The 12,180-nt window shown below is 47.3% G+C and overlaps 2 protein-coding genes across 5 annotated transcripts in view; one reads left to right on the top strand and one right to left on the bottom strand.

The window, feature by feature from the left end:
* IPPK (inositol-pentakisphosphate 2-kinase) overlaps positions 1-2,891 on the top strand; it is a 51,075-nt gene extending 48,184 nt beyond the window's left edge. For 2 of the 3 annotated variants that reach the window (XM_031447291.2, XM_064490064.1), the window contains 2 exons: positions 170-389; positions 522-2,891. In XM_031447291.2, the coding sequence (XP_031303151.1) occupies positions 170-389; positions 522-551 (250 nt within the window). In that variant the 3' untranslated portion in view covers positions 552-2,891. Of the gene's footprint in view, positions 1-169 lie in introns of all 3 variants that reach the window. The other variant, XM_031447292.2, reaches the window with a different exon arrangement.
* CENPP (centromere protein P) overlaps positions 2,724-12,180 on the bottom strand; it is a 219,109-nt gene continuing 209,652 nt past the window's right edge. For both annotated transcript variants that reach the window (XM_010974832.3, XM_064490065.1), the window contains exons 6-8: positions 4,567-4,646; positions 3,361-3,452; positions 2,724-3,044 (exon numbers count right to left, since the gene is read on the bottom strand). In XM_010974832.3, the coding sequence (XP_010973134.2) occupies positions 2,917-3,044; positions 3,361-3,452; positions 4,567-4,646 (300 nt within the window). In that variant the 3' untranslated portion in view covers positions 2,724-2,916. The remainder of the gene's footprint in view (positions 3,045-3,360; positions 3,453-4,566; positions 4,647-12,180) is intronic.

Below are 12,180 nucleotides of genomic sequence, written 5' to 3'. Positions count from 1 at the left end.
TGGCAGGTACCACAGTGGGTGCCTCTCCCGCAGAAGCGTCAAACGCTAGCGCACACAGCTGGCACAGAGTCGGAATGCGTGTGGACGCACAGAGTGGGCGCTCGTGGTGAGCCGGGAGGAGAGGGTTTGGGAGGGTTGTGTGTTCTCAAAATTGCTCTTTTGCTTCCAGCTCCGATCAAAGGCCCATTGTCCCTTCGTCGAGATCCAGGTTTGCCTTCTCTGTGTCTGTGCTGGACCTGGACCTCAAGCCCTACGAGAGCATTCCTCATCAGTACAAGCTAGACGGCAAGATAGTCAACTACTATTCAAAGACTGTACACGCCAAAGATGCCGCCGTGATGTCGACCAGGTTCAAGGACAGCGAAGATTGCACATTAGTTCTCCACAAGGTCTAATTTTTTCTCCCCTGTAGCATCTTTGAAACTTGAACATAGAATGTGAAGGTTGAGTGATAGAGCTATTTTCTGTTGTCTTGGGTGACTTTTGGCTGTGAATGCTTTTGCTTTTTAACCCCTGTTCAGGTGGGGCTGCCTCCGGGAGACACGGAATGAAATAGCACTAAGACATCCTCCAGGACGAGGAAGGACGGACCGGAGCCCCGCACTGTGCTGTGTCCCAGGAGGCCCCTCTGGGCGGGTCTCCCTTCCTGCCCAGGGCTGTCTAGTCTCTACAAAAAAAGCCTTATTATAAGACCCAAGGTTTGGCTCTCCTACCACCAGAACCCTAACATAGAAAACTTGAATTGTCATGCACACCTTACGGTTTGGACTTTAAGGACAACACGGATACTACTGGAACTCTCCCAGCTGAGTTACCCGGTCACTTTGTCAATGCAAGCCACGTGTCAGCGCGGGTCAGTGGCTCCCTGCGGTGGAGGGCGATGCGCTGTTGGCGTGGACATCAGTTCTGAGCAGCGGACTCGGGTCCCTGTGCACGTGCCCCACCCGCCGCTCTGCACAGGGTCGGCAGGGAGCGTGGGACTCAGGTCAGGGGGAGACACCACTCGTGTGAGCAGTGACTTAGTGTGTGTGTGTGTGTGTGTGTGTGTGCGCGTGTGCGTGTGCGTGTGCATGCTGAATGAGTCTGTCTTTTGACGTTAAGGGAGACGAGGCGTTCTTTTCCACCTGGAATTGCTGCTGTGGGTGTGGGAAACAGCTGCCACTCGGCGCGACGGTGGCCCCGGGGTGGATGTCACGGGGTAGCTGTGCTCCTGCCAGCTCTGTGTTCCTGGCATTTTGGGTGTTTGTGGAACTTCGGTTACTTCTGCAAGCCAGCACCGAGTCTTCCCTCCGCCCCATCCCTGCTCCTCCCTCGGGCTCCACTGACACACATGGGGGTGGTGGCCTCGGGTGGTGCCGGGCCACCTCCCCGTCGGGGCTGCCCAAGGCCCCGCTTCCGCGAGATGAGCGACTCCTGGCTGGCACCCAGAGGGCTCTTGTTGGGGTCACCAAAGTGTGCCCAGCTGCTATGAAAACTGTTGGGAATCTTGGCTTCATTTTTTATCCTATGGGAGGTTGTATAGATAGATTATTTATATCATCGTATTGAGGGACTAATGAAGGCTTATTGTAATATAATATTATAATACTAGCAAAACCATGAAATTGTATGAAAAATACTACATGAATAATAAGGAGAGTATTTTGCTGATTGTAAATTTTTTTGTGGGGAATTTTGTGATAAATTGAGAATTACGCATATTTGAATCAAGCCAGCTCTTCTAGAATTTATTCTTCAATTCTGTCCTACCATTTCCTTCTTACTTCTCCACTTGGGCGATACTCAGATGACACACGACCCTCATCCGTGTGGTGTGTTGGGGGTACAGGGGCTTTGGGGGGGCTCCGCCCGTAGGGACGTTCTCGTGGGCAGGTTGCAGGCTCCCGAGTGCGTGGAGGTGGGCGGCTGCCCGGGCTGGTTTGGCCTGAGGTGGTTCCTTGTTGGGGGCCTGGGGTGAAGCTGGTCTCGCCGGGCCCCAGGGTGTGCAGAGGACCCCGATTCCCTATGTGCGGAGCCTTGGGGCTCTGGCCTTTCAAAGAGGCTGGGTGGGCGGCCTCCCGTGGCCTGTCCTGGCTGCACTGGGCAGACTGGAAACAAGCAGCCAATAGTTGGGGAAGATGGATGGGCGAGCATCCCTGCTGGATGGCCCTTTTGGCCCAAGCCTGTGCTCCTCTCACATGCCACCGTGCCCCCCCCACCCCCGCCCCCCGAGGCCCTCATTCCGACTGAAACAATATTTTCACCTCTTCTACTTTAAACTGGTGACTCAGGCCAGTGTAGCACTTAGAATCTGGGGGACTTTAACAAAGACACTGTTTCTTCTGTTCCGGGACACCAGGGGTGCTAGGGACAATGCCGTATTTGCTGTCTTCCTGCCTTTTTTAAGCTAACTGCTCTCTTTTTTCGTGTGTGGAAGCCCCAAGCAGAGTGACTGTCAGAGGATGTGCTGCTGAGAGGTGCTCTGAATGACTCCAAGAGCTGGGAGATTGGGGGGGGGGGTCTCCTGGGGTATCTGAGGAATGTCTTAAGAAATGAGGCAGCCTTGGCAAGGGGCCTGCCTCCAACAGTCCCCAGGCGCTGAGTGGCAGCAGGAAGCCCGCCCCACGGGATGACTCGGAGCTGCTGTGAGGCGGGGGGCACAGCAGCTTCCCGCACCCCAGGACAGACGTCCACTCCTGTACTTTCTCATGTTAAGTTTACTTTGAAAAATACTGTGTCACTTGTTTGGCATCTGGAATTTAAATAACTGTATTTATTTTTCATGTCCTGACAACTTATATATAATGTGCCATAATTGCATAAACACGTTCTAAAGAGGTAGGGTTTCTAAGTGGAAAAAAAGCAAATGTTTATATTCAATAAAATCCCCTGCCTCCAGGGGCAGCATCTTACTCTTCTGTGTTCACTGTCTGGGAACTAGTTCTCCTCTGTGCAAAGCGATTTTATCAGGCTTTCCAGAGTGGCTTCAATGCCCAGCACACCCAGCAGGGTTCGGAAGCTGAAGGGAGCAGTTTCGACGACTCTGTTCTTGTCCAGTTCCAGGGCTGTTAAAGAAAACACACTGTAAGAAATTTCACCGAGGCCGCCCCTCATTCCCGCCTGGCCACAGTGAGCGGGAAGCCGGGATGACCGACTCAGGGCCGGGCACAAAGCCCTCACCTGCACGCCAGGGGCGGAGACAAGCGTGCATTTAGCCCAGGAGGGCCACGGGGGAGCAAGTGCCCTTGCATGTGCTTTTGGAGTGATTATTGATAAGAATATTTTGAAAACCGATGTAAAAAGTACAGAAGACTTGCTTCTTGCCACGTAAAATTGGAGGCAATAAGTAGGTGTCCCCAGCGCATCCCCACGGGGCCTTACCTTGTAGTGGAACTTGGGTGAGAAGGTCCAGCTTTGGCAAAACCTTCCCTTCTTCATCTATCTGTATCCTCCAAACAATGATTAGTTCAAACCTGAAAGAGGTGCGATCCGCTGCTAAGGGCTTTGCGAAATCCGGTTAAAAGGGTGACCTGCCCACCTGTCTCTCCAGGGGAGGGCGCCCACCTGGCAGGAGCGCCGCCCTCCTCCCCACCTTCTGAAGCTCCTGCCCTTCCCCAAGGCCATGGGCAGACTCCCCCGATTTAAAGACATCTACCCACAGATGAAGAGAAGGTGTGGTCAGTTAAACGTGGTAAGATGTTCAACGTCATTAGCAAACAGGAAAAATGGAAACTGAGACCATATGGCGTAGAAAGATACGGTTTGGTACCCACTACACATTAGCCTGACCATACGGGATGGCAAGTAACAGGAACTTAAAAATTACTGGTGGGAAATACAAACTGATAAACTATTTTGAAAAGAAATTTGGCAGTGAGAGCTGAGTTTACCCTATGACCCAGGAGTTTCCCTTCTAGGTATATGTCCAAAAGCAGCTTGTGTACTTGTGTGCCAGGAATGTCAGAAATAGTGGGAAATGACGAATAACCCACATGCCCAACACCTGAATGCAGAAACACATATATTCACCTAACGGAGTAAAAGTGCTGAAAATGAATGAGCTTCAGCCACAGGCACCCCCACCAAGGTGCATTTTGGAAACAATGCTGAATAACAAGGCAAGTTCCAGGAGCTTAGGTAACTGTACCGCCACGGGAAGGCCTGAAGGCAGAACATCTTGAGATACTCAAATGCAGGTCACAGAAGCACACCACGTCCAGGTGGGTCTCCCCCGGTGCTCACAAAGGCACCCACGGTGGGTGGAGGGAAACCCGGGGGAGTTCGCCCCTCCCAGCCTTCCCTGAGGTAAGTTGATCAGAACAGCTCCGCTTTTCCTTGGCCTCCCAGGGACCCCGGCAGTGAGACCGGCACACGCTGGGCTTTCCCTCACACCCCGTCTGACGTTTGCAGTCCCACACTCCCCTTCTCCCTCACCCAGGAGGCCCCCCTCGTGCTCTTACGACTCCACAGATGTATCTCAAGATGTCAGGGGGTTTGCATTTGTTTTCTACTATTTGCAGTCCTCAGTTTTAGGAGGGAACTCCTGTCTGGCTCTGGGCAGGGGCCTGGCAGGGCACAGGCACTCACCCTGGCTGGCGGGGGCTCCGGATCCCCATGCAGCTGGAGGAGGCCCCCTCTGACAGGTGCACCACCTCTGGGTACTTCTCCTGTGGGGAGGAGAAACAGTTATAGAGAAATCTGTGGGGCGCAGGGACGCTGCTCCAGGAGACTGAAAAAAAGTGAGAAATTCTTTTGAGGTGTGTCTTGCATTCCCTGAAAGTCTTTAAGTTTCAGATGAGCCATGTGCTCAGGTCGTGCTGGCATCACAGTGTCCTGACCACGGGCCCAGGAGAGCCATCCCCACTCCTAGACTGCCCCGGCCACTGGCCTCCAGGCTTCACACTGTCAACTCCCCAATGCTAACGTGTCACACAAGCCCATTTTGAGTTCACCGGTCTGTCTGCCCAGGGCCCCACAGCATCCTGTCTGTCTCTGATGACCTGGACAGCTGGACGAGGCTGGTCAGACGTGCTGCCCAGCTGGCAAACCCAGGCGACTGCTGTCATAGGTGCTGCCTGCCAGCTTTCTCACTGTAAAGTGAATGTTTCTCTGGAGCTGTTAGCATTCGACCTGAAAAGCCTCTCAAACTCAGGCCTGTGGGCTGACCCCCCAGCACCGTGGACGCTCCCACCCTGTCCATCCTCACGCCTGCTGCTGAATGGCCATGGCTGCACGTCAGTAAGCGGGGGCAGATGGCTCCTGAACACCCAGCGAGAGGCTACCTGGACTCTCCTGGTGACTCCCCTAACTCCCCTGTGTGTCTCCCCCCAAGCGTGGTGTCCAGCTATTCTGGGTACTGGGGTTTGGGGGAGCATGCTTTGCTAAAAGTCAGCTCTGTGATGAGATTATGTACCATTTTAGAGTCAAAAGGATTTTAAAATGGAAATGAAGTCCAATTTCACACATCTCCAGGCCTGCAACTCTCTACTTGAGTTGGCTCCCCCTATCCCCATGTAATGTAATAGTTCTGGAAATGTCTGCTTCTTTCTATTATTTGTAACAGGCCCTGGGAGCCTCTAGTTTACCAGAACTGACACCCGTAATTTAGACTTCACTTTAGGTCATCAGAACAACAAAGTTTTGCAGGAATCTTAACAGAATGTTCGCAACAGATCTTCTGAGTTCTTGGAAAACTGCCCAGCTATTGTGGCCGCCCCAAGCCTCGTGGAAGGACAGTGAGGTGTGGCTTCATCTGAGAAATGTCTGGGGTCTAGCAGCCAGTCAGAGAACCCCCTCCCCCTGCAAAACAAGGGGCAGGGCTAGAACTGGGGGTGGCATGACCTGTGGGCTGCAGAGGATGGGGACTCCCTGAGGCTGCAGGTACTTGACGGCTGAACCAAGTCAGCTCCATCAAATGGGGGCTTGTGGGGACAAAGATGCGTCACAACTTTTAAAGGACTAGTTCGCACATCAGTGAGCTTGCTGCCAGCGTGTGAGGCCAGGGCTCCCAGACCCCTGTGCAGAAAGGATGCTGATGAAGCAAGAACACGTCCAAACACCAAGCCATTCTGACCAGAGGCTGGGGTGGGCCTGGTTTAAACTTACAGATGATTTTGTATTTCAGCAGAACAGTTTTTATGAGAAAATGTATACCTAAGTGTTTGAAATTGGAAAGGCCTGGTTGATTTTTTTTTTTCAACCTCAAGTTCTTCTAAATTAATAACAACTGTATGAGGAATGTAAAGGGGAACATGTGAATGTGGCGATGTAACTTCCAGGCTGCGCTGGAAGCACGTGGCCCGGGCCGGTTCCAGCGTGGGGCCCAGGGGCTTGGTCCGCCTCCAAGCAGACCTCACTGCCTCTCCAGGGCTTCTCCTCATGAGCAGAAGGAGGGTTTAGATTAGCAGCTTTCACTAAAAAAGATAAATAAATAAACTGTACTCTCTTTAGTTAACAAAGAAAAAAAAGCAGAAATGCTGACATTCAGAAGACATTTAGTCTGTGTTTCTGGAGGGCTAGAGGGTTGTGTGGAAAGCTTCCTTTTATACAAATTAATAATATTGCCCCGTTTATCTAGCTTCATTCACTTGCCTGGTGACCTCAAATATTCAGAGCACAACCACTGACAGGAAGAAAACAACTAAAGGCTGAAAAGAGGCCCAGAGAGACAAAAAAAAAAAAAAGCAGAGTCCAGATTCGGTCGTTGACAGAAACACAAAGGGTGGGGGTGGGTCTCAGTGACAGAGGCGTACACACACAGGTGGCTCCGTGGGAGAAGACAGATCAGTTGTGAAAAGTGATAATAACTCTGAGTGCAAATGTCTGAGGTCACAACAAGATCAGCACATTTCAGCAGCAACTGAAAGTTTTAGAACTTATGGTTACCGGGGGGGAGGGGGTGGGAAGGGATCAATTGGGAGACTGAGATTTGAAAATACTGACTGGTATATATATAAAATAGATAAACAAGTTTATACTGTACAGCACAGGGAACTATATTCAATATCTTGTAGTATAGCTTATGGTGAAAAAGAATATGAAAACGAATATATGTATATTCATGTATCACTGAAGCATTGCGCTGTGCACCTGTACACAAGAAACTGACACAACACTGTAAACTGACTATATTTCAATAAAAAGTTAAAAATTAAAAAAAATTTTAAAAAGAAAGTTTTACCTATTTCTGTATTTGACAGTCATAAAAACCAACCAAATCACCAAGAGAGGATTAAGACGATGTACTCTGATAGGGCAGCGATCTGGTCAATGTTTTAGAATATTTAACATGTAAAAAAAAAAAAGCTACAGACAAAGGTCACCTGGAAAGTTACCAGCCTGACCTGGAAAGCACCTTCGTTAGGTACTTCACATTCTGCCACCAGTAAAGCGAAGGTCCTGGTCTGGTACCTAAAAGGAGCAAAGGGGAGGTCTGTGCCTCCAGTGTTGCTGGGAAGGCTGGGGACAGGCTGTGCGATGTGGGTCCTCAGCACACACTGGGCCAGTCAGCCTTTCACAGGAAGCTTGTCCCAAGCGATGATTCAAAACGGATGTTTATTTAGCTGCTTGCCATATGCCGGGAGTTTGCATTCAAGAACTCTCCCGGTGTTTACGATAGAAAAACAGGAACTGTGAGAAAGTCGGCAATTTGTTATCCATCCCGTTTTCCACCTGAGACCTAGCGTTGCTTTCGGAATGGCTGCTGGGTGCTGGTCCAAAGGGAAGAGAATTTTTTTTTTAATTTAAGTATAGTCTGTTTACAATGCTGTGTTAATTTCTGGTGTATAGCGTGGTGATTCAGTTATACATATATATACATTTTTTTTCATTACAGGTTATTACAAGCCACTGAGTATAGTTCCCTGTGCTACACAGTAGGACCCTGTGGTTTATCTGTTTTGTAGATAGTAGTTAGTATTTGCAAATCCCAAACTCCCAAATTATCCCCCCCGCCCTCCGCTTTCCCTCGGGTAACCATAAGTTTGTTTTCTATGTCTGTGAGTCTGTTTCTGTTTTGTAAATAAGTTCATTTGTGTCATTTTTAAATATTCCACATATAAGTGATACCATATGGTATTTTTTTTCCTCTTTCTGGCTTCACTTAGTGTAACAATCTCCAGGTTGCTGCAAATGGCATTATTTTATTCTTTTTTATGAGTTTTGTTCCATTGTGTATATATACCACATCTTCTTTATTTATTCATCTGTTGATGGATATTTGGGTTGTTTCCACGTCTTGGCTATTGTAAATAGTGCTGCTATGAACACTGGGGTGCATGTATCTTTCGAGTTAGAGTTTTCTCTGGATACGTGCCCAGGGGTGGGATTGCTGGATCACACGGTAAGTCTATTTTTAGTCTTTTAAGGAATCTCCATACTGCTTTCCATAATGGCTGCACCAAACTACGTTCCCACCAACAGTGTTGGGGGGTTCCAAAGGGAACAGACTTTTTAACAGAACTTTAGAGAAAACCAGCTTTGTGTCACAGATCAGTCAAACCATCCCAGTGCAGAAGAGCAATGATGACCAAACCAGCACCCCCAACTTAAATGAGTGGGAAACCTGATCCTCGTGTTTAAATGTACCCTCGAATGTCCACGGATACCCTTATTCATCTTGACTTTACTATTTTCCGAAAGAGGATTCTGGCTGAATCAATGATTTTTTTCCCTTAGATTGAGATTTAATTCACATTAACAAAATTCACCCCTTTAAAGTGAATATTCACTTTAAGGTGAATTCAAGTATAATTCAGTGAGTTCTGGTATATTCACAAGGTTATGCAGCCACCACCACATTCTAACTCCAGAACACTTCATCGCCCTGTAAAGAAACCCTGGTCCTTTAAGCTACTGCCCCTTAATCCGCTCAGCACACCTTTGCTCCTTACTCAGTCACGAGTAACCAGTTACCTACTTGTCTCTACAGATCCCCCTATTCTGGACATTTCATACAAATGGAATCATACTATCTGTGGACTGTTGGGACTGGCTTCTCTCTTAGAATGTTTTCAAGGTTCATCCATATTGTAGCATCTTTTCTATCGCTGAGTAACATTCTACTCTATGGACGCACCAATTTTGTTTAGCCATCCATCAGCTGTTGGACACTTGGGAGGTTTCCACTTTTTGGCTACTGGGAATAATGCTGCTACGAACATTTGTATACAGGTTTTTTGTGTGGACATATGTTTTCATTTCTTTGGGTTACATACCTAGGGGCGGAATTGCTGAGTCACATGGTAACACTGTGTAACCATCGGAGGGGCTGCCAAACTGTCATCCACAGTGGCTGCACCGTTTTTCTCATTCCATCAGCAGTGTATGAGGGTTCTCGTTTCTCCATCTCCTTGCCAGTATTTGTTATCTTTTAACAGGGTTATTTTTCTTGTTACTGAGTTGTAGTAATCCTTTATATATTCTAGATTATCTGATATATGGTTTTTTAAAACGTTCTCCCATTCTGTGGATTATCTTTTTATCTCCTTAATGGTGTTACTTGTATAAAGTTTTCAAATTGGTGAAATCCAGTTTATCTATTTTTGTTCTGTTTTTGGTTGTGCTCTTTTGGTGTCTTGGTTAAGAAATTACTGCTTAATCCAAAGTCGCAAGGGTTTTATATTTTCAGCTCCTAAAACTATTTCTTTGATATGTTTTGAGTTAACTTTTGTATATGGTCTGAGGCAGGTGTCCAATTTCATTCTTTTGCCTGTAAATATCTCGTTGTCCCAGCACCAACTACTGAAAAGACTTCCTTTCTCATTTAGTTGTCTTGGCTCCAGTCACATTTAAAACAACTTTTAAGACTTTTTTATTAAGATATAATTATCACACAACATTAATTCTAGGTGTACAAAATAATTTGATACGTGTATATATTGCAAACTCATTACCACAATAAGTTTACTTAGCATCCAGCACCACCACCATAGTTAAAATTGTTTTCTCTTGATGGGAATTTTTAAGATTTACTCTCTTAGGGGAGGGTATATAGCTCAAGTGGTAGAGTGCATGCTTAGCGTGCATAAGGTCCCGGGTTCCATCCCCAGTACCTCCTCCAAAAATAAATTAACCTAATTACTGCCCCCGATAAAAAATTAAAAAAAAAATTTACTCTCTTAGCAACTTTCAAATATACAATATTGCTAACTACAGGTACTATGCTAAACATTCCATCCACAGGACTTATTTATCTTATAACTGGAAGTCTGTAGCTTTTGAATCCTTCACCCATTTTGTCCACCCCTCAACCCTTGCCTCTGGAAACAATCTGTTCTTTGTATCCGTTAGTTCAGTTTGTTTGTTTAGATTCCACAGTAAGTGAAATCACATGGTATTTGTCTGACTTATTTCACTTAGCATAATGCCCTCAAGACCCATCTAAATTGTCACCAGTGGCAGGATTTATTTCTGTATTATGACTGAAGAATATTCCATGCTGTGCGTGTGTGTGTGTGTGTGTGTGTGTGTGTGTGTGACATTTTCCTTATCCCTTCATCCACTGATGGACATTTAGGCCGTTTCCATGTCTTGGCTGTTGCAAATAGTGCTGCTGTGAACACCAGGGTGCAGGTGTCTTTCTGAATTAGGGTTCCTTCTAGATATATGCCCAGGAGTGGAATTTTCCAGTCACATTTTAATACCATTTTGTATTCTGAAGACAGTCCAGTCCAGAGATGCGTAGATCAGTGAGGTCACACTATGGGACAAAACTCATCCCGGGCTTCTCAACAAATGGTGCTGGAACAATCATATATCTATATGTAGAAAAATGACCCTCACTGCTTACTGTATACTAGACACAAAAATGTATTCCAGATGGATCATAAGTTTAATAGCTACAACATAAAACTTCTGAAAGAATAATGCAGGAGAAAATCTTTGTAATCCTGAGTTAGTCAAAGACTTCTCAGATACAAAACAGAAAGCAGGATCTACAAAAGAAAAATAAATTGGGAAACTGACAAGTCGTCTTCATCACAGTTAGAAACCACTGCTCTTAAGAGCCACAGTTAAGAAAAAGACAAGCCTCAGATTGAGCAACCAAGGAAGAGATGCGGAAGGCAAAAGGTATCACTAGTGGTTAGGGAAATGCAGATAAGAGCCACAATGAGGTACCACTGCATACCTACCAGAATGGCTCATAGCAAAAAGACTAGCAAAACCAAGTTGTGGAGCAACTGAAATGATCATACCATTGCTGGTGGGAACTGGGTAAGTTTCACAGCTGCTTATGAAGTTAAACATACACTTACCATGTGATCCAGCAATCCCACCCTTAGGTATTTACCCAAGAGAGATGGAAATATATATCTATACAAAGTTGCATGCAACAGCTCATTAATAAGAGCCCCAAAGTGGAAGCAGTGAGCGATCCTTTCAAAATGTACAATGGGTTATTATCTCCCCCTTAGTGGGTGTGGAAACAGTGGGCGCCAACCATGTAACGATGATCAGCAATGCTGCCCACGCGACACATGGACAAAACTCAGAAGCAATGTGCTGAGTGAAAGAAGCCAGGCTTGAAAGACCACACATACTGGATTCCATTCATGAGACTGTAGAAAAAGAGAACAGAGCAGGAGTCGCCACAGGAAAAGGTTGGAGTGCAGAGACATCTGTCAGAACTAAGCAAATTCTACAGTCAGAAAGGGTACCTTTTACTGTGTGTAAATTGACATCAGTAAACCTGACTTCAAAGAGAAACCACACCCTGGGCAGACAGCTTGTTTCCACAAGGGGTGTTCCTCCACTCTGGGGGAGCAGAGCAGCTTTGCTCCACTCAGGTGAACGGTATTCCTTGTCAAGCCCTCCCTGCTCTGCGCCAGGCACCGTTCTGGAAGCGAGGATCCAATCGTGAGCTACACATATATACATGGACGGTGAGTGACCGGGAGGCGGTCGGGGGTCCTCCTTTGGCAGGTGACACTCGGGTTCAGACCTGAATGATGGGAAGGCAGGGAGGGGATTCCAGGCAGAGAACGGACACCTCAGAGCCAGCCCACGGCAGGAACAAGCGGGCTTGCTGAGGTCTCAGGAGCAGTACCAAGTGCTCATATGGAGGACAGTACAGGGGAAGATGGGTGGTGGGCCGGGCCAGCACATGCAGGCTCCTCCCCCAGAGCCTGGCTTGTGGTCTGACTCCCATTCTGAAAGAATTACCGTGACTGCTATGCGGTGAGGTGGGTGAGGTGAGGAAGC

This window comes from Camelus dromedarius, chromosome 10, assembly GCF_036321535.1.
Source record: "Camelus dromedarius isolate mCamDro1 chromosome 10, mCamDro1.pat, whole genome shotgun sequence".
In the NCBI taxonomy this organism is placed as follows: Eukaryota; Metazoa; Chordata; class Mammalia; order Artiodactyla; family Camelidae; genus Camelus; species Camelus dromedarius.
The sequence above is the reverse complement of the archived record's forward strand: the minus strand, read 5'-3'. Positions and strand labels throughout refer to the sequence as shown.